Below are 23,570 nucleotides of genomic sequence, written 5' to 3' on the forward strand. Positions count from 1 at the left end.
CTCTGTGACCATCTGCTCTTACACAAGTCAGCATGACTTTCAGTCTTCCATGTAAATGTTAAAATCACTCGGGTTGGTGAAAGACTCTGGTTAGTAACCCGGTGGGTGGTGTCTGGTCGGTGCTGGATTTCACTTTCCTTTCTTCTCTTTGGTCCTTCCTCGGGTCTCCTGACGGCCTCACGACTCTGGCTGGAAGTGTTCGGTTTAGGTGAACGGTATGGGATTTTTTAATAGGTTTTAGGTTAACTAATGAATACACACGCACGCACACATGCACGCACACACGCACATACACATACTCACCCACATACAAAATAAAAATAAAAATAAAAATAAAAATAAAAATAAAAATAAAAATAAAAATAAAAATAAAAATAAAAATAAAAATAAAAATAAAAATAAAAATAAAAATAAAAATAAATAAATAAATAAATAAGATAAAAATAAATAAAAAATAAAAAAAGAGAGCAATGATGATGACATGTCAAATCGGTAAAATTACCGAATGAACAATACTGAGCTCTCCAAGAAAGAAAAAAGAAAAAAAAGTTAAAATCACGTCCTTTTAACACTATACATATAAAGTGAGAACTGCAGTTCTTGGATACTGATTAATGTGAAGGGCTACCAGTTTGATCCACACTTTTGAAATTAACACACAAAAAAAGAAGGGAAAAAAAGGACATATTACATGAAATTTGCTATTTGCAGTTGGGCTCGACCGCTAGCCCCCAAATAAAGGTTCACTGTATTGCCAATTACTTAAACGTGTTTGTTGTCTCTGAAGTTCAAGGCATTAACAGGAAGATAAATAGAGAAATAAGGCGCATTTCATACACAAGGTGCTCCCCATGTACACAGTTATAAAACATTTAAACACACAAAAAAAAGCATTTAAAGGAAAAAGAGTTTAAGACATTTAAAAGCGAGAAAACGAGAGAAGTAAAAAGTACTTTACTACAGCACAAGAGCATGATTTGAGCAAAAAAATGATTATAGAAATGCTCTGAAAGACCTTAATAACCTGGATTTTAAAACATTTACGCTTGGGGGCTATCTTCAGTTCTGTCGGCAGCTTATTTCAACAGCTAAATGCTGATGCGCCATGTTTGCTTTGAACTCTTTGGCTCATTAACTCATTGACACGAGTCTACGATCCGCAGAACCAAATAAGGGTCTATATTCCCAAATTCACATAATCACATTCAGTAGCCTAATTTTAAAATCCTTAAATAAATAAATACATGCAGCTGACTAAGAGCCAGTGTAAAGCCTTTCCGATTGGAGTAATATGTTTTAATCTCTTTGTGCTGGTCAGAACCGAGCTGCAGCATTCTGAAAACGGGAGCTGTTTGATGCTGGTTTGAGGGAGTCTAGTCAGAAGACCGTTCCAATAATCAAGTCTACTGGAGATAAAAAGCATTGATAAGATTAGGTTTTTAAAGACTAAATATACTCATATACTTTAGAGTCACTTCTAAGTTTATGAGGGAAGCGGTTGATTTCCAAGCTTGACAATATGAAAACAGCATCGTCATATTCTTGCACATTTTGTTTTTTTCTTCCAGCTCATTTTCCTTGTGGTACAGGTTCGCCACAGTCTACTGTCTCTCTACTGCAGGTGAAAATGAGGCTAATTATCTTTGGCAAAGAACAACACGGCAAACCGTCAAGCAAGGATCGTCGTTTCTGCCGGTTAAAATGACAAATGCTGTCAGCGGCAGCTCACGGAGCTAATTGGTGCAAATTTTTTGAGAGACTTGATGACAGGCTGGTTGGTGTTTTGTTGAAGGTGTAGTCAGCCAAAGTCATCATCGTTCACTTGGGTTACATGCGGTGAAATGATCCAGGTACCTAGGGTGACCAAACGTACTATTTAGCCCGGACATGTCCTCTTTTTTTACATCCTGGCCAGGCGTCTGGGATTTTTTATTTATTTTTTAAATATATATTAATTAAAATGTCCGATTTGACATTGTGCGGCAAATGGGTTGTGACTGGTAGACCGCGGATGTTAATATTGCTATTATATTGGTAGTCCTCAACTTACGAAAACAATGGGTTCCCAGAGGCTTAAATTTTGTTTAAAAATAAAATGCTATGGAATTATTTGTTAAAAAATAAAATAATAAAAATATTTAAAACATATTTTTTTAAATGAAACAAATTAAATTATATACAGTATATATTTTCTGTACAGTACATAAATTAAATAAATAAAAATACATTACTGTACTACAGTAATGTACCGTAATGTATGATGTGGCGCGCACTTAACTCATTTGCTCCCAAAAACGTATAAAAACGTTCTATTTTAAATATTGCCATGGTCCCAAAAACATACTTATAGTTTTTGTTTAATGCAGCTTCTGACCTGAAGAGGTTGCTTAAAGCAATGGTTGTTATTACAAAAAACGTCCAGCAGGTGGCAGCATAGTTGTTTTTTTATTTTATTTTCTACACATACAGACGAGGCATATCTTAAAATATTAGTTATAAAATGTATGGCATCTTCGAGTATCGAGGCCAGTTCGAGTATCCTCTTTTTGGGGGGGAAATCAAAATATGCTCACCATATACCGTATGTGTTAGGACAACAGATAATTTAATTTACAATACGTGGGAATAGATGTAAATGTCAGTCATGGTCTGTTTTTTAAAATTCCAATGCGATGACATGGTTACAGGACAGAATTTTTATTTTTTTTCTGCCCGTCTTTTCTGTTTGACAAGAAGAAATCACCTTGTGGCATCCATTTTGAGTTAAGGTGAAGGGGCCTCCTAGACTGCTACCAGTGTATGTAAATGCCATTTTATAGTCTTTTATTTCCAATTTAAAGCTTTATAGGTGTACTACGATTTGAAAAGTAGCCTATTAAAAGCGGTAGAAAATAAATTCTGCCATCACAAGAAAAAAAAAAATATTATTGGTAGTCTGCACAAGTGTACAACTGCACTGCACCATGCTGAGAAGTGCTCCTATGATCAAAGTGATCCTAATGAAGTGTCTGCTGAGTGTACTTATGTAAGAACACAATATGGAAAAGGGGGAAAGGCATGAAAGACTTAACAGATGGAAGATCTTGACTCATAGTCTCGGATTTCATTTGGCACAGTTTGACGGCTTGTTCATCATTTTAAAATGTTGTTAAATGGTAAGATATGGAGTCAAGGAGGGACAGAGGTTTTATTCTTTGATGGTCACATTGAGCTAAACGTATGGAATTAAATGAAAAAGTTTCACAGCATAAATATTAAACATTCTTTTTCCCTGGAAAATTAAGCCATTTTGCTTCCATTAATCTGCTGCTGTGCCGTTTTTACTTCGCACCAGCATCGGTGACTGTCGAAATATGATAATTGAAAATGAATACAGAGCAAGTGTAATGTGAACACATTCAAACAAACCCGAAGTAAACTTCATAACATTCGCTCCGCACGTTAAGCAGGGGCTTTTGTTTACAATATGACATAGCGTTTTTCTTTGGTTTGAGATCGCCTCATTAAGCTTCGCCTTCTGCTCTCTGTGATAAATCCGCGAGTCGTTTGCTTGTTCTGCTTGGCAAGGCTCCAGGTTATCATGGTTGCGCATTTCCCCTTTGCTCATTACTAATGCAATAGCCATCTCATGTGCAATGTTTCAGGCCAGATGAATGGTCACTGGAGCCATCGATCTAAGTAGATTCCGTTCTCCGAATGGCACGTTTCATATCTTTTATGAGCTGCTGGATGAGTCTCATGTGAGCAAAGCGGTTTGTCTGGTTTTAATCTTTCTTCTTTCCACTCGTATTTATGGAAAGTCACAATGAGATTAGCAATCTCATGATGGCTTTCTGCTTTTATCTGCCTCTGATCGAATCCATCTCTTCGTCGTGTTCAGTCCGTTTTCTCAGAGTAGCCTACATGTATATTTCATGTTTATTTCGTGCCGTATAAGTCGTCTTTTATCAAGCGCTGAACTCAACTATCCATCTCCTGTTCTAACATCTTGTAAGCACGTGGTATGGAGACCAATTTTACATCCAATGACTGGGAAGCGTGCTCTCTAATGGGGGTATTCAATATCTCTCAAAGTATTGAATGGAATTCTCTCTAGAGGACGTGTACAGTATTCAGAATGCACCACTCATTTTTCTACAAGGACTGTCAGCTTTCATTTAGTTCTCACATTCAAACTCCTCAGAGGTTCCCAGCCCCAGCTTTTGTTGTCACTCATCTCTTACCAGCAAGGTTGAAAGTCATTTGTCTGCTTAGTGTCTATCGGTGATCAGCGACAGTCTTGAGTCACAATTTTGAACTTTTAAGAATTTTTGTTTTGCTGATTTGATGATATCTGACCTGGAAGGACCATTTGATCACAGTTTTTTGTCTTGAATAAGTTGTATTTTCACTTTATACTTCAAAGAAAATGGGAAAACGTATAGTTTACATAAAACCAGTACAGGTTACACTACAGCAGTGCTTCTCGAGTTGTCTATAAGATTGTTGTAAGTACACATCTGCAAAGGACCTTATACTCCTTCCACACTCTCTGACAATAGTTGGGTTTCCATCCACCCATTTTTATTCTAATGTTCAAGAAATACGAAAATAAAACCGAATGGAAATGCTAGAAATTTGAAAAAGGGCCTAAAATTCGGGAAAAAAATAAGTATTTGCGCTTAGAGGTGGTGGATTTTGAAGCGTATCAAAAAAAGGAAAATGTGAATTTTGCCAATGGAAACAGGTTTTGCGTATAAATGCTGACAAAACCGGATACACGTCGCACGTTTTTGACGGGTAATTACGTCACACGTTTTTTATAGTCCCAAAGCAATGTCGGACCATAAAGTAAGGTATATTTGGGGGGACGACGAAACAGAAATCTTTTGGCAATTAACTAAAGAAGCGAATATTACTGCAATTTTAGATGGAAAATAACAAAAAAAAACGCTACGGCTTATCAAGAATACAAAAAGCTGGTGTAGTTAACTCATTCACCGCCATTGACGGCCATAGATATCAAAAATTCATTTGAACTATTTCTATTAGTTTCACATTTTTTTCCACTTTTGTTAACAAGAGTATGAAAACCAGAGCAAATATAAAATTTGTGATTAATCGAATAATTACAATAAAAAAATGTAATCGTCTGACGCCCTTAATTTATAATATTTTTTTCTTTTTTTTTAATTAGGGGCATCAGGCGATTTAAATTTTTAATTGTAATTAATCACATGACTTCACTAGTTAAGTTAAGTTTTTTGACAAATTTTACATCTGTTCTAAATGTACAATACATTTTTTTCTATGTTTTCATACTCTTGTTAACAAAAATGGGGAAAGTGAAACTAATAGAAATAATTTAAATGAATTTTTGACGTCTATAGCCGTCAATGGCAGTGCATAAGTTAAAGCGCTATATAAAAAGCAGTCCAGTCCAGTCTAGTCCAAACTCATACGACGTCATCGCACGGCGCAGTCGCTTCCTGATTTTCTTCTTCTTCTTTTAAATTACTGGTGGATCCCATCTCTATGGTGTCTACCGCCACCTACAGCGACGGAGTCCTCTCTCAATAATCACAAAAGAAGAACGGATGGAAACGGTCGCATCACATGTCCGTTTTGCGCATGTTCAGCAAATTCGCTTAAAAAAATTCTAAACAATCGGATGGAAACCTGACTAACGACAGCACCGCTGCCACATACTGTAGTGGATGTGCAGTTACACTTTATTCTATTACGGTTAAAAAAAAAATGCTCTCATGAGCAGTAAACTTGAGATATTGGATCACTTTTATTACAGTGTTATTTTCTTTCTCCCTTCCCAGTCAAACCAGACCCACCTGAGCGTGTGACGGCGACTCCGGTCCGTTACAATGCTCGTAGGCTGGAGGTATCCTGGCAGAGTCCTGCGACCTGGCCCGACATCGACAACTTCCCTCTGAAGTATTTCCTTCGTTACCGGCCTCTCATCAAGGAGCAGTGGCAACATGTAAGCAGCATTCTGTGGAAAACACAAAAACACATTCACATCTAATGTTGGATTGTTGGCCTGAAATTTTTTAAGGCGATGCCGATATTTGGCAGGATAAAATTCCAATAACCGTTTTTTTTTGTCCCTTAAGCCTATATCCCACTGATGGGCGAGCATTTGCGATGCTAACGAATGTTGATTTCACGTCAGGGCTCATTCAAGGTCACAATGTTCTCTAATGGTAAATAGAGGGGGCGCTGCCAGGTCCATTGGGAGCAAATCAGGGGGTTAGTGTCTTGCTCAAGGACACTTCAACATGGTCACCAGGGGTGAGGATCAAATCCACAACCTCTCGGAAGGGAGACAACCACTCTACCTCTGAGCCATGCCGCTCCTAAGTGTTTGTGAAACATTTGCCAGACATTCGCCTTGTTTTAGCGGTTTTGTTGTTGAACATCTGGTGAATGTTTGGAGAACATTACGACCCTAAATTAACCCTGACGTGAAATCAAGATTTCGCAAATGTTCGCCCCACAGATGGATAGAGGCAGAAGATTTGACTGTTTTACAGTACCATGTCATTTAGTACTACAACTTTTCAATCGAGAGAAAAATTGGCAAAAGTCTGCCCGTTTTGTTTGTTTGTTTGTTTTTGCCAATTTTGACAAAAATCTTTCTTTTTTTTTTTTTCTTTTTTTTTTGACAATTTTGACAAAAATCTGCCTTTTTGCCAGTTTTTTTTTGGGGACAATTTTGACAAAAATCTGCCTTTTTGCCAGTTTTTTTGCCAGTTTTTTGCTGTTTTGTTTTTGGCAATTTTGACAAAAAAATCTGTCTTTTTTTTGCCAATTTTGACCAAAATCTGTCTTTTATGTTTTTTTTTGCTATTTTTCGCTGGGTTTGTTTTGGGCAATTTTGACCAAAAAAATCTGCCGTTTTTTTGCCATTTGTTTTTGTTTTTTGTTGGCTTTTACCAACCATCATTACAATCAAAATCAAAACATATTAAACATTAGGATATTTTTAACAGAAGACTATAGTTTGAAGTCCAAGGTCACACATCTGCCCAAATAGCAACTTGTTACTGTATCGGACTTATTTTGCGGTGCTCCGTTCCCTGAGGCCTGCGTATAGTAAAAGCATATGTGCCCACTAAAGATAAAAGTTCCGTCTGCTGTGGTCTAATGTTGCAGCGTTATTATCATACATGTCATTGGTTTGCATAGGTGTTATTTCAAGGACTTGGGTTACAGTCTCTCTCACATACACACACGTATCAAGGAAAGGCTGAATAACATTTTCTTTCGCTCAGTCTTTCCTGCACACTTTCAGTCCCCCCCGCGGGTTACCTTTCAACACTTGCTACCTCCGACCTCACCGCAGTAATATTCCCCATCTACAGTACTTCCAAATCACCTCAACCTTGCCTCACTGTTCCTCAAGCTCATTTTGATTGCGGCAAATTAGATACTTCAAGTTTCGGGGAAAACTTGAATGTATGTATGTGGTTTTGCACCTGAGTAAGTTCAATGAAGTGTGAGTTGTTATTGTCCAAAAAGCAGGTGCATTAAAAGGATGAACAGTGATCGTAGTGTCTGCTTTATCAGCCTGTGCCAGAATGTTTTCTGATGCAAGTGACTAGCTTTTTTTTTTTTTTTTCAAACATAAATGCACGCACACGCCTGCTTTCTGACAAGTTAGATTAGCTGATACAAAACGCATTATCACTATATATTATCACACTATCGATCACTGTTGTTCCCTTCAGCACTGCCTGACCCGTCACAATCCTTTGCAGGCACATACTGATATGAAGAAGAAAAAAAACGGAACATTTTATTTGCGGCTGGAAAGTGATGATTAAACCTGACATACTCACTCAACCACCACTCGATCCTTATAAGAACTGATGCATAACATGAACGTTCCAAAATCCAGAGTCAATGTTTAGATTGGTTAAGAGAACATGATTTGAAAATTGCATAAATGCAGTCAATGACAGCTGGAAACTGTCAGCTTTTTTCCCTTTCGTGGTCGTTTTGGACGGAAGACTGAGGATTTAGTTTTCAGGGCAGGAAGAGGCAGAAAATACTCAGCCTGTCTGGACTTTTATTAGGTGTTGGATTTATTCTTATAGTCCTGTGGAAAGCACACAATCTGTTTGAGAGATAGATGATTAATCTTTACATTTTATAATTTGTGGATGGAACCAGAATCATTTCCTGTTAACTGCAGAAAGGATTTCCTTATTTGTGGTAGTAGAATAGTGAATGCACAGCAGCTATCAGATCACACAGCTCATACAAGTTTTTAATAAAAAATAAATTGAAAGTAGCACTTGTAGTGGATGTTAATTAGATTGCCAGGTTTCAGCATGAATGCAGTTACTCATCTTGTAAATCAAGTGTTGTGCTCAAGCCAATTAAAGATTTGTAGACACCAGTTTCACCTTGTGTGACAGACAGCTGGGTGAGAATGACTTTCACGCGACATCCTCAAATGTGTTTGATGGTTTGGAAAGTGATGAAGCTGAAAAGCAGCCATCCATTCTCCTCGACAAGACGTAACTGGGAGAGTATTGAGATGGATACGGTTGATCTGAGGAGGAGAAAATGTGAAAAGTACTTACAGCAAAGATAAACATTAATGGAGGGTTTGATACATTCATATGCAGGTGTAAGAGACGACTGAGCAAGGCAAAATTAAAACAAATGCTTATTAACCCTGGCGAACCCATGGGGTCAAATTTGACCCCTGTAACGTGCCACTTCTGACCCCTGCATGGGGCCATCTAGTGGATGAATATTGCACTTACATGAGCCGGAGTGGTGGTGACAAAATGGCTAAAATGCAACAAATAAAACAAAAAAATTATATTGTTCAATGCAGCTGTGTATTTGATTGATTATTTTCTTAAATTCTAAATAGTTTACTGACAGTTTTTGTTATTCAGATTTTTCGAAATGATACCCCTAAATGCCAAAGGGTCAAATTTCGCCCTAATCCTAAATTAGGGAATACATTGAAAAAACATATATTTTGGTGTTCAGTGAATTTATAGCAGTCATTTAATGTATAATTCATAATTTTCCAAAGAAGAAAAGGGATTCTTCAGAGTTAAATTTAGAAAAATCTACCAAACTGAGGTGGCGTTACTCGAATCCTAAAACGCAAAGAGAAATGGATTGCGAGCAGGAGAGCCTCAGACAGAAATGATAGAAATGTGCGCAAAGGGAAGCTAGTGATAAAATATATTGAGGAATACGAGCCAAAAATAGATAAATAGCACATGAGGCGACTTTGAAAGGGCGGTTTTAGAGGCCATCAGTCATAAGGTGTTTCACATTATGGGGTGATAAACGAATGCCTCAAGTGAAGAGTCGAATGGAAAGAAGTCTGGGGATATTTGAATCTGAAGACCAAGACTTTAAATAACAGTCATAACCCACTGTAAGACGGCCATCTAATCAATATGCTCCGGCAATAATTTGTGAGAAAACTATAAGAAATGTGAAGCGCCGCTTGAATTTTATTTGAACAGGGCACACGGGGGAAAAAAAGCAAGAAAATAAATCTGTTGCAACACACTCCATAAATACTCCATAAATATGGCTGTCATTTTGGATATTTACAAGAATTGTTTAAAATGATGTGTACATTTGGCAATCTGGAGTTCGTACCAATGGGCTATGTTGTCGCAATAGAAGAAAAGGGAGTGTAGCATTCGGTTCCAGCTAGGTGACAGTAAACAGGAAGTCAGAAAGTGTGTAGATAGCTAAATAGGTGGCTAGCTAGCTAAACGGATGGTTAGATAGCTAGAAGATGGCTAAATTGTTGGCTAGCTAAATAAATAAATAGCTAGGTAGATAGATGGCTAGCTAGCTAAATAGAAGGCTAGCTAGATATGGCTATCTCTGCCGTGCTGCTGTTTCCGAGAAAGTTCAACAAAAAAAGCTTCAGAACTCTCGAAAGGAAACTTTTCATCCCTCGAGTCTAACACTTCAAACTCTTGGAAATCTAGAGTTATATCAAAAGTTCTGCTTTGATTGACACTGCATAAAGCTACATAGAGATACAGTAATTGGTTCGCTATATTAGATTGAATCTTTTCCTTTGAGTTGAGTTGAGTTGAGTTGGGGGTTGCGGAACATTTCCAAAATATTCGTAATCCCGCCCCGGAACTCCCGTACATATTTTTGAACGACCAAAATATTTATTTCAAGTCAGGCTGCCACGTTACTCTGTTTTGTTCATGAACCTCACCGCACCTCACTACATCCACTCGCCTTTAAATGTTCAACGAATCCGATGCCGGTTCCCATGACCTCTTTCTAATGCTCTCTTCTCTGAGAAGTGGAGCTCAACTCTCTGAGCAATTAAAAGCAATGGACCAGCCACCGTGATGAGAACAATTTCACATTGCTCAATATTCTCTTTCCGCTATGGAATGAAACTACATCTGCTGTGCTGTAATTTCCCTTTGGGGGGTGACGCTGAACTCCAGTCGACTGAAAACACGCACATACCCATGCGGTCAGATTTGTGCACAGAAACATACATGTGGAAGCAGCAATTACACAAACGCACGGTTTCTAGATGCTTTGTATGCATATGGTTTAAAAACTGTCTCAGAAGTTAACACATTTTTGTTCCCTAATTAAATTGATTGGTGTACATACAGCATATGCAATGTTCTTCTGACTGGGAAAGTCGTAAATCACGATGCTATTACACAAGCGCACACAGGGAAAATGACACATGCTGATGGATAGATAGATAGATAGATAGATAGATAGATAGATAGATAGATAGATAGATAGATAGATAGATAGATAGATAGATAGATAGATAGATAGATAGATAGATAGATAGATAGATAGATAGTCATGACAACACCTTGTATTCCGTTTAATATTTTTCATTCCATTGCATTCCTCATCTCCCTTCCAGACATCCCCCCCCCCACCTTTTTTTTTTTTTACTTACAGATATCGTGTCTTTCCCCCTCAGCTATCACCTTGTCCTCCATCTATGCAATCCGTCCATCCACGCAATAAGCCAGCTATCTAAGCATCCACCCCTTAAGGCATTCATCTGTATCTATGACTGCACATGATAAATGTCTAGACCTTGATTGGGGGAAAACATCCCATCAGAAGGACACTGGCAGAGGCACATCGTTTATCAGGACCGACTACACTATCACGTTACAGTCATCATCATTTAGCTTGGCTCCAGAAACATGTCAAAGAATATATGACTTGTGTTCTTCTAAAAAAATAATAATAATAAAAAAAAAAAGTAGTTGTCCATAGTAAAGTGGGTGTTTGTAAAATGGTTGTATTGCATGATGTAAAGCATTTGAATGGCTTTCCACCACAAGTTAAGCTGGGAAAGTCTCCAGCTCACCCATGACCCTGAACAGCACAAAAGGTAGAAAACAGACCGACAGATGATTTTTCATCATGTGGGGTCTTATTTTGAACACCTTTTCAAGATATCAAACATTGTCCCTTGCCCAACAGAATGCTAAACTGTGGCGCTGAATCCTGTGCACGTTCCTTACTTATAAGCCTGACAGGACCTGTTTGGAAATGTGACGAAAAGAACAAGCTTGATCAAAAAGGTTATCGCCCGATACCGTTTCAATATGTAACATTTTTTGAAAGGCAGACTTGATGTCGTGTCACCTTCACTGCTATACCCGTACGAGCTCTGAAGATGTTTTTCGACCCGCTGGAGGGTTTAGCGCCCTCTTACAGTAATTGCTGCCTGGGCGATTTGGAGGCTTCAAGCCGAGAGAAACACCGTCTAGTGAAATATCCTCCGGACCTGGCGTTTGTGTGCGCACACATGTGCATCTATACGCTCGTATATGGGAGGAGAGCATGGTGGAAAAATGGGGGCTGTCAGTCAACGTAATGAGACCAAACTTCTCAGTGTAAGCACACGCATACACCCACCGAGCGGCATCGGGCCAGTGGAAGTGCCATATAATTGGGTTTCCTTTCCAGGACAACAGACATGCTCAGTGGATTAGATCTGACCACCGACGCCAATTCCCTCCATGTCTCCCTCACTCTGCTTTCCATCTTGATTTGACTTTCTTTTGCTCATTTTCTTTTTAAATAATTGATCCCTAATCTTCCGCCTTAATCTTATTTTTGTACTGTTTATCTTATCTCTTTGCCCTTTCCCCTCTCTCTGACCTTTGCAATTTATGTCAAGGCATTACATGGATGACTGCAAGTACTGTACAATGCAACGGGGCTAATTTATTTATTTATTTATTTTATATATATATATATATATCTCCACAACATCACTGCAAATAGACGATAAAATGGGATGTGAGAAAAATGGAGGGTCACTTTTTTTCCCATAGTTCATGTCCAATCTCGGAGGAATGTTCACATTTCCTCTTTGGCCCTTTTGTCTGGATTAGTGTAGAAGCTTTTGGAGTGTGTGTGTGTATGTGCGTGTGTGTGAGACATTTCTGCTTTAGTCTTTTAGACAGAACTATAGGATTTGGCGATGGCATGCTATGTAGAGGTCTACAGAATATGTGTTCTACCAGTTAAACATGTCAGGGATTAGCATTGCGTATCTGAGCATTTTAGATATTCCAAACGAAGTACAATTTCATATCTTGTGTTTTGTGTCAACAAAAGTTTTCTCATACCATTACTGTAGGAACTCTGAAGTCAAGGCTTGCTGAGGTTTTATAACTTGATATAACATTTTCAGGAAATCTCTACAAATGTTTGAACAGGAGTCAAGCATAACTAGAGGTGCTAAGAAAAGAAGGATGTGAAAAACAAATATGCACGATACAGTGATTCCTCAGTTTATATTCACAATCTGGGGTGCAAGGTGGTCTCCAATTGCCCATGTCACATGTGCAGCCAGCTTCACCTCTCTCTGCACTAAATTTAATTGGTTTATTGAGAGGAGGAGCCGCTTCAATTGGCTGGGAGTCGGCTGAATTCCCTCCCACAATGGCGCACAAAAGGGCATACCCAAAATACCAAAGGAAAGAAAACTCCACCCATGGACAAAGTTAAGCTTGCGCTTTGTGCCAGACTTGCGCTGGACAAAAAATTTGAGCCTTTATAGTCTCTAGCACGATCTATCACTAATAGTAAGTAACGTCATATTTACAGTCTTAAAAATAGCTTAAAGGCCATAAAATGAAAAACTGACCAATGAAAGAAAACAATCCTTTTACCTTAACCTCTACGGTTGACGTGCACATTTAAAGGCGTGTAAACTAGAACATTACTTGCTGTTAGTGAAAAAGTTGAAAAATAAGTTGCATAAATCACATATCTCTTGCACTGCAACAAAACTAGACATCGTTAGTCAAATTGAATTGACTTTGCTTGCTCGCTTGAGCACAGGAATAGATAGCACTTTCCCAAATGTCATCTGCTCTGTTTACCAAGATAATGATATATAATTTAAAAAAAACTTCTACCTGTGAAAAGCAATTCCATGCAATCTATTATCGACTGTTTGACGAGTGTAGTGCATAGAGCCCATTCAGCTCTGTGTGCAGCAATCATGCACCCCCAAATGCTCCTATCTCATAATTTTCATGTATGTCTTGTGAATAGTTGCGGTGATGCCGTAGCGCCCTCTATTGGCTACCTTTCACTGGCCAGTTGTTAGGCCCTTAAAGTATTGCATAATTTCCATGGTAATATATGCTTAACTTAAATTTTCATGTACCACCACCATTGTTACCAACACTTTGCTCTCAATCTTTGTTCAATCTAATAGAAGCAATACAAGGGCCATTAAGTCTTGATTGTCACACATCCCCACGAGCAGTCTGAAGTAGATGTTAAAAATATAAAGAAACAATGGTGTGATTATTTATTCATTTATTTTTTTATTTTTAAATTTGTTATTTTTTTATTTTTTTTTAAAAAAATTTAGTTTTTTAATTTGTTAAATTTAAAATTTAAAATTTAAAATTTAAAATTTAAAATTTAAAATTTAAAATTTTTACATTTTTTGATTTTTTGATTTTCGTTTACAGTAGTATAAAAATTTGGAGCAAAATAAAGTTTAAATTGGAGCCCCCGTGTAAATGCATTGAGTTCTGGGGACAGGTCTGATGATTGCACTTCCTGTTGAAAAAGATTGAACAATCCGGGTGTGCCATCGTGTGGACATTTGGCTCCTTTTCCTACTTCTCTGTGCCATATTCCTACTCACGTATACTGTTTACAATAAACAAACATATGGTGTTTATGCATGGAATAAAGCGATGTCTCCAGAGTGACGATATTTAAAGAAGATTGCTGTCAAAACAAACCATTCGGTGGCCAATTTATCTGGGGAGATGTTTTATCATCATAATTATCATACTGTATCTTGGGAGTAGTGAAGCGAGTCAACGTGATGTTATATGGGCAAATATTTATTTAATTTTTTTTTTGTTGGCAGGAAATACGTTTGGCCACATATGTCCAATTCCCTTTGGGTATGCTCTTTATGAATGGTGAAAATCCAGATTTGATTACTTTAACAGTCTAATTGCTTGTTTTGTCCAATAGATCATCCCAAGAGATACACAAAAACACGCAACAGAAAGCAAATAGATTTTAGTTTCAGCACGCGCTTGATCTTACAGGGTCAGGATCAGATATGTTTATGTATTTATTTATTTTGCAAGGATAGCATCGGACTCCACCATGCCTCTCTGCCTCCCTCTCAGCAATGTTAAGTGTTGATCTTTGTGCCCTCACATTCATTGGTCTGGAAACACTTAAAAGTACTTGGCTCGTGTCATCTGCATACATATTTGTTGGCTAGAATATTTGGTACACACGTGCAATGTAAATACCTCGAATAAAAGACTTGCTTTGTCTCTTATAAAAACTGAATTCATTGGCGACGTGTAACTCCATACAACAAGACTGAGATTGTTCTAAAATTGTGGTACTCGTGATAAATGTAAGGCAATGAATTTAAACCTTTTAGAAATATCTACTAACACTAACCCCCTAAAGCACTATCATAATATAAAAGTAAAAATATAATTACAGTGTTAGCAGCACAGCTAACAGTCTAATCAATGCTAGTATCAGATAACACTGTTATTGTTATGCTAAGCTAATTTGTCAATGTGTGGCGCTTTACCACGACACTAATTAATGTGGATTTTCATTATTTGATCATTAAATGTTACCTGATAATGGAATTGAATCTTGGCAAGCGCTCGTTTTACGTGTGGAGGATCGGTGGAAGGCGACGAGTATGATTAAATTAGCTAGTTTTTGGGGTTCACAGATTTTCATTAGATAGCAACATTAGCTTCTGAAATGCGGCATGTACTTGATTGCTCTATGAAATTGTTAGCAGGGTGAGGGGTTGTTTGTGTGTCTTTGGCGCTCGGTTCATTTTCACACTCTGGGCTTGGCTTTCCGCAAATAGAGGCAAGCAACTGGCCTCAGCGACCACTCGTTCCCGAGTGAGGCGGAAGATGATACAACCAAATGCTGGCTGTTATATGCTGGCATGATTCAGCCTACTGGTTCTCAAGCAAACCAAAGCTACGTTCAACGTTAGCACAACCTGAGATTTGCTTGCATATTCAAAGACGAGCTTTTTTTTTTTTTTTTGTGACTGAACGTCCACATGTTTATTTTAGAGACCTTTCTCTGTAAATATCCACATACACTGTGTGGTAGAAAATTCTAAGAGGCGACGTGGTCACGCTGCTTGGCCGACATGTAAACAGCTCCGATAGCTAAACACTGGTCTGTGCTTATTGTGCGCAGGGCATATGATGGAATATGGTCAGACGCACACAGATGCGAGCATGCTCAAATGATGTTGTTAGTGCATTCCACTAAATAAATTAAGCTTGTAAATATAGCGCTCGGTTTGCGAGATAAAGTCTGGCCTTGTTCTTCCAAACAAAACGTGGGCGGGAAAAAGACGCTGTTGAAGATCAAGGCCACGCTGGAAAAAAAGAGGGGTCAACATCATCATGAGATAAGAGGGTTTATTTGGAAGGAAAAACTTCCAGAAGAAGTGTTCTGAGCGGCTGCGGTTGTTTAAAGATTTGTCACATGAGCTCATCGGAATGAAACAACAGTGAAATGTGATGGCCATAATGCTATCAAAAGTTGTTTATTATTTTCAGTGTCTCCTCTTTTTCTTTTTTTAAACAAATTTTAACACTGGAGCGTTCTTGTGTTTTAATGTACTTTAAATGTGTCTGTCTGTCTAGAGCAGATGCCATTTTTTGTTGTAAAAAAATTTTGTGAAGTAAAAATGAACAACTGGTTGCAAATGTGTGCACACCCTCTTGTATTTTATCATTTATGTAGCTGTGTTCAGAATTAACCGATTCAATTGAATTGTGTGGGTTATTGGTCACATTATCACATTAATGATCAAATTAATAGATTTTTTTTTTTCAGGAAGATACCATACTTACGATATGTACTGATATGCTCTTAATTAGTGATGATGTTCAATATCCCTTTTTTTTCCTCAACTCTTTAGTACTAGTGCTTTATATACGTAAGTATTTCTATTAAATCAATGACAGATGACTTTAAAGTAAGACCTATATGTCCTAATATAGCATTTCTCCTTAAAATTGAGTATTCTGATATATTTTTTTTCTGTTTGTTCATTATTTACAGTACATATTTTGTATGGAACAGCCAATAAAATGAATTTAAATAAATCAATCAACAAATAAAATGTATATAAATAAATAAATAAATAAATAAAATGTATGGAAATAAATGAATAAATAAATTAATTAATTAATACAATTAAACAAATAATGCAGTAGCCAGAAAAAGTCCCAATCAAAATATGTGGCTGTACAACTTCTTTCAACCGATATTTGTATCGGTCGCCGTCGTGAGTACTAGATACCTGGTATCGATACTCGCCCGTCCTTACTCCTAAATGTCCACATTGTTCTCTTTGGGATACCAGTTCAGAGTTACAGAAGTAATGCTTTTGTTTTGCTTTCTTTAAGTTTTAAGGTGGTTAATGTTGAATTTGAGGTGCAAGTATGTATGGTGGGTTGACTTGCTTTCACCAGGTGATGAAAGTCTTGCTTATGTGGTCCAATCAACGATGTGACAATTGCATGGCTCTTTTTTTTCTAATCCACTTTTGCAGCCGTCTGTGCGTATGTTTCTCGTCTCATTGGAAAACTGTAAAAGGCATGTCAGTAAATCATTTAATTTGGCTTCAGGAGAGGAAAAGTCAGCACCTTTCCGAGTGCTGTTTTTCCTTGAACGTGTCAAGACGCAAGCCAAAGGCAAACAAACATACACACAACAGAGCATCAAATCAAAGCGCCGTGCGCTTCCAAGTGACGCACGTGTTCGGTTCGATCCGCTACCCCCTGCGCGTTAAGTGTGTGCGAAACGCCGTCCAGCGCTGGCGTTGTGTTCTTGAGTCATCAAATGTGTCATCCACGCCAAAGCTTTCCGCTTTAATTGTGAGTTATGCTGTGGATGTGCTGCATTCGCGCCAAACTGTTTACCGCTTGGGGGCATCAGAGTTCAATCATTCCAATAGTCAAATATAAAAACACAGCAACAACAAAAAATCAACCGGCTTGATTCATGTGCACAATAATGATGAAAGGCATGTTGTAAATAAATAACCACTCAATAAAAATTGTATCCCGCGCGGCTGAGCTAATATAACCACCATAAAACATTAAAGGTAGAATTGCAACGCTGAGCCCATAATTTATGGCTGGCACTATAGGTAGAAGGAAAGAGCTGTCAGAGTGACTTCCAGTGGACTCGGGTGCTCATAAATTCCCGTTTGCCAAATACATTTCAGAGTTCATGATGTTGCAATATTTCTTCTCCGTTTCAAAACTACATCCGACTTCCTACTAATAGTAAGTTAAAAGCAACAATATGGAAAATGTGTGCTTAGAAAGATCAGGTTAAACTTATTAGTAGCGTGTGGCTTGTAATAAGTCTGATCGTCTCAACGGTTGCCACGGGAACCACAAATCCCCTACTTTAGTGGTGTATTATACTGTACACGGGGGACCTTATCAGTTTGAATCAGCACCTAGCATAGATGACTAGCGCTTATTGGCATACGTTCAAATTTTGTCCAGCTTCAGTAATTCTTTCAGTACTTTGTACTATTTATTTTTTAGACTTTGCTGGTGTTGCTTTGCTATTGTGTATGTTGTTTTGCCAGTTTTTTTTTTCATTCTCTCTGGATGGTTGTTTTTACATATGTACATGTTTGTTTTATACATGTACGGGGGGTGGGGGGGTTAGTGAAAAGCTGAAACAATTATTTGGGATTAATCATCCACTTATCAATGTCAGACAGGTTCTTAATAACAATTACATCTTGATAAGTTGATGGATACGTGTGGCATACTTTGTGTAGGCTACATGGAAAATTAAAAGTATCTAAGGGGTAAAATTATGTGTTTTTGCTTTTACATCCTCCAGTCTAATCTTTGTTTTTTTGTTTTACATTTGTTATAGGTGGAACTATCTGAAAGCACGTCTCACACCATCACCGATGCCTATGCTGGGAAGGAATACATCATCCAGGTACTTTCACGCCCACATCATATGGATATCTATCTATCTATCTATCTTTCTATCTATCTATCTAGCTAGCTAGCTAGCTAGCTATGATATACTAGCTAGCTATATCTGCATTTCCATTACAGTTTTACACAAAAATAAAAGCGATATTGTACTATTTTGATAAAGTACTATTTCGACTTGCGGGTGTTTTTATTGAAGAGCGTTACGCTTCTGATGCGCAATTCTCGTAATGTCCCGTCTCGCGGGATCTCGCAGTTCTGTAGGAGGTTTACGGAAGACAGACGCCCGGAGTTGTTAATATTACTTTAAAAACATCTCCCTCCCCTCTTTCACCGCACACATGCTCATCTCTAAGACATTTTGTCACATTTATCTCTTGTTTAAACACTCTCAATGTTCAAACATTCATAGATTAAAAAAAAAATGGGATCACACATCTCTTTTTCTCATTAATTAATGAGGCATAAAGTAGCGCTAATAATAGCCAATTAGCGCTAATGCGAGTTGGCGCAACCATGCATTTCGCTAACAGCTATCTTCTAAGGTGCTTTTTTTTGTATTATATTTGTTCTGTGAACATACGCCCGTCAGCAACCAGCACCAGATGCCAATTTTCAGTGTCAGAATTATGACCAGTGTACCTGTGTAGTCTCTTCATTGCAAGATCTCTGCTCAAGATATTGCAAATTAAACAGGAACAGGGGCAAGTTGTTTTTTTGTTTTGTTTTTTACCTTCACATTGCCTTTACCATGTCCCAAATAGCACATACTTTTTTTTTTTTTTTTTTACATTTACGTGTGTGTTCACCAGGTTGCTGCGAAAGACACAGAGATTGGAACATGGAGTGACTGGAGCGTTGCCGTGCATGCTACGCCTTGGATTGAAGAACCAGTGCAGACCACCTCAACGACTGATGTGGAGTATCTCACGCGTAAGGTTCAGTCTCATCCGGTTGCTCGTCACATGATGACGTCATGTGATGATACGCAAGTGTTGGCAGATTGTGGCTTCACTTGCTCATGAAACCATAAAACATCATCGGTGTTGAAGAAGACTTAAAACCATGGGCCGATCGATACCATTGACGCATGCTAGTGCATTATCCACATTTTGCACCACTGCATCAAAGAAGTTCAAGCCTTGTTGATTTATAAATGGACATACAGAGGAAGTCCAGGGTCAAAATTGTGGTAAACAGCCCGTGTTGCGTTTACAAGCGCCCGCTTTATTGATCTAATTTTCTTTTTTCACATTAACCGCACAGTCTGGCCGTCATAAATTAGCAAGGACATCATTCGCTCTAAAATCCATGTTCCCATTCAATCTATTACAAAATTTCCTATTCACGGTCGGATTTTATCATCCCTCTTGAAAGCAGTACTGGGCTTCCAATAACTTTTTTATTTTGCTTCTCAAGCCAATTTGAACCTTATGGTTGCTGGAGTTGAAATGAAATGCTTTGCAGAAATTCTTGTTAGAAAAAAAGTGTATATATATATATATATATATATATATACATATATATATAAAAAAATGTTTTTTATTTTTATTACTACTACTACCACTAACCCTAACTTCATTTGGCTGCCTCTAAAGCTTGGAGGCCTTGCTCACTGGGTTTCACAATGTAACAGTGCCCCCTGTAGGCCATTAGGAGCACTACTGCAGGTTCCATATGAGCTCAAATGAGAATCACAACACATGCTAAATTGCAGAAAGAGAAAAGGTGGCCTTTCGCGACACTCCATCATGCAAACCAGTGAACTCACACATGCATGTGCACACACATTAGGTACATTGTGTGAACACTGGTGAGAAGAGGAGGTCATCAGGATTCTCCTCATCTCTCCATCCCAGCTGATGCTTGTATCACCCTCGCGCTCTCTCGTCCGCTCTTTTTTGTACACGCCTGTGTATTGATCCCCGTTTTGCTCGTTATTACCTACTCCGCATCCTTGTCAGGCCTCCCCACAACTGTTACATTTTAGACGATCGATTCAATCTGTGCAAGCTCTATCAGCAAAAAATAAATAAATATCAGTGAGGTCCCTTTGTTCAAATGAGGACAAAAGTCCGCTATAGAAGTATTGCAATGAGAAAAAGACGTTTTATTCTTAACTTTACTGCATTCACATAATGAAATGTCTATTTATGATTTTCATGATTTTCATCTATCCATTCTCTGTAACGCTTTTTTGGGGTTCTATTTTTCTCCTGTTTATGCTTTAAATAGGTTGTCACCAATACCTCGTGGAGATTAAATGACGTTGGCAGCGTGTTCTGCTTCTCATTTCCCATCAAAAAGGATAGCGCACTGACAGACAGATGAAATCTCATCCTCGGCGATACGACCATCGCTCAGCTGCCCTCGCGCTATTAACGCAAAAAGACGTTTGGTGTGGAGCCTTTGAAAAGTCTCACTGTCTCGCCCTGACAGCGAGACGGAAAGTGGACAGCGTCTGATAGCTCCAATTTCATATCAGATACTTCATGCCTGCTGCAATGTGTAAATGTAACGAGATGCAACAAGAAATATTAATTGTTGTCACCTGTTCAGAAAAACTGTTGGCTGCCAACAGCATGAAACCTTTAGTCTCAAATTTAGAGTCCTCCATCTCAATACTGCATTGTGAAGCACACATCAGGTTTCTCTGATGCAACATCTGGATGCTCATCTAAAATTATACTTTACCACAACGACGGTGTTGCTAAGATTTGGATTAGTGATGTCAAGTGATTACAATTTTTAAACTAATTAATCACACAATTTTCCGTAATTAATCGCAATTAACTCATTCCCTCCCAGCCATTTTCACTGAAGCGACCCCCTTCGCTCCCGGCTGTTTTACTGGATTTTGACTGATTTTGCAAGGCCGACTTGCAAGGCCAAATATTGTGTTCTATTGCTATAAAAGCATGGAACTGACCAAAAGAAAGATTCTTCATTCATTTGTTTCCGTTTTGCAGCAATTATTATTAGAATATAGCTAAGTTTCATCATTATTCTGAAACATTGGGGAAAATAGCTCTTTGCAACGTGGTTCTGGTAGATCTCTTATACTCTACTGCAGCCTGCTGGCCGCTTTTGTAATTACTACCATTGCTTCGCCCGTTCTCTGCAGTTCAGAGGCTGCGTCAAAGCCTTCTGTATGCTCTATTATGAAAAACATTTTTAAAAAACGTCTTTGGGACACTCAAAATATTTAAAATAGAACGTATTTATATGTTTTTGGGAGCAAATGAGTTAATCGCGATGAATCGCATTTTCTACTTCTGTTTCTTTTAATTGATGTGAAATCATCAAATAGAAAGTATAGTTTGAAAAAAAATTGTTATAAATAGCTTTCTTTGATCCTTGAATAGAATTATTTTCCTGTAAAATAGTATTTTATTCTGAGATTATAGACCAAAGATGTACAACTAATACACTCTTTCAATTTGGCTTTGTAAAGTGCACACATTACTTCTCCAACAAGCGTCAAGCAAAACTGAAAGTAAAACTACCAATATAGTCTTTTAGGTGAACTAATGAATACACACTCACACGCACGCACACACACACACGCAAATGCACATACACATATAAAATGGTAAAATTGCCAATACTGAGCTCCCCCCCCCCCAAAAAATAAAATAAAAAATAATTAAAAAAAATTACTCATGTGCCACAATTTAGACCTAGTTTCATCTGGTCTAAAATATAACCTCCTTTTTTGTCACCAAATTGTAAGGTGTGCCAGGTCACGTAATAGAATACGCCTTCAAACTGCCGGAACTGCAGTCCACCAAATTCACCAACGAGCTAAACTAAAAACAAAAATAAAAATGCTCCCGTTTTTACGCCGAGCGCCTATCTACGAAAACAGGGCCCTATGCTTAAAACAAAGTCTGAATGATTTTAGTAGTTCGAATGGAGCAACACCATTATCACTGATTGGCAAGTGTTGACCCAGCTACACGTGTAGACGTCACCTTAATTGCCCAACTGTGTGACAGATTAATATTATTTCAGCTTTAACACGGCTCACTAAGAGGCTAAGGATAATTGCAGATCCCCCACAAAAGCTTATTGTCACCCTAAATACAAAGGATTAGAGTCTTTGTAGTTCAAGTCCCCTTTGTGCACGCTTCATAAATCCATCACTTTTCCTCTATAAAGTCTCATTTCCTCCTCCTCATTCTGCCTTTAGGTTGCCAGATCTGCTGCTCTCTAGCGGTCTTTTCTGGCTTTGTTGCATCCGCATAAACCTCATAACGGCCTCTGGTCGTCATCACATTATCCTCACATCTTTTTTTGATTTGTCTCACCACTCAAAAAAGCAAACTGCTTTGCGGGGAAGTTAATTCCAGCGTTCTAAGCAACATGCTTTGCACTTTCCCTCTCTCTCTTTTCGCGTTCTCCATTTCACACCTGGCTGCTTCCTCCCGCTCTCTCCTGACTCCTCGATGCTCTGCGACGCTCATTAATTGGAGGGAGAGGGAACTTATATTCTCTTTCCACTCGCCCCAAAAATTAATTTTATGTCGCTTGCAACTGGTGAATTACAGTATGTTGCATAGAAATGTTATCATGTTACAAGGTTTCCGCAGCTCATTAAAATGCATTTAAAGTTAAGATTGTAAATGGAATTCGCAAAAAAAAAAAAAAAAAAGGTCTTAAGAAACCCTCGTAAGGAAAGTGTACAATTTTGCGCTTTTTATTAATATTAACATCAAATATAATGCATATTAAAAAAAATCACTGAGTGAGCTGGAATTGCACCCAATTGTCCAAAAATATTTTGAAGTTCAAAATGGCACCGTCCAAAATTTCAAAATTATTATTGTCATTATATGTGGGGAACTATGACTGCGTAATAGGGCCACGTATAAATATATTATAGGGCCAGGGCAATATTCCGTGAAAACAACTCACAAATTTGCCACTTTCTAAACTTTTTTTCTCTGACTTTATTTCAAAAAAACTTTATATAAAAAAAAAAACTCAGAAACTTACAAGAAATACACGTAGCGTAGCTATAGCCTAATCATG

General features: G+C 38.0%; 1 protein-coding gene across 3 annotated transcripts in view; it reads left to right on the top strand.

The window, feature by feature from the left end:
• Positions 1–23,570, top strand: part of cntfr (ciliary neurotrophic factor receptor) — a 358,577-nt gene that overhangs the window by 331,262 nt on the left and 3,745 nt on the right. For all 3 annotated transcript variants that reach the window (XM_077586331.1, XM_077586329.1, XM_077586330.1), the window contains exons 7-9: positions 5,811–5,974; positions 18,469–18,537; positions 19,349–19,469. In XM_077586331.1, coding sequence (XP_077442457.1) covers positions 5,811–5,974; positions 18,469–18,537; positions 19,349–19,469 — 354 coding nt within the window. The remainder of the gene's footprint in view (positions 1–5,810; positions 5,975–18,468; positions 18,538–19,348; positions 19,470–23,570) is intronic.

This window comes from Vanacampus margaritifer, chromosome 14, assembly GCF_051991255.1.
Source record: "Vanacampus margaritifer isolate UIUO_Vmar chromosome 14, RoL_Vmar_1.0, whole genome shotgun sequence".
NCBI lineage: Eukaryota > Metazoa > Chordata > Actinopteri > Syngnathiformes > Syngnathidae > Vanacampus > Vanacampus margaritifer.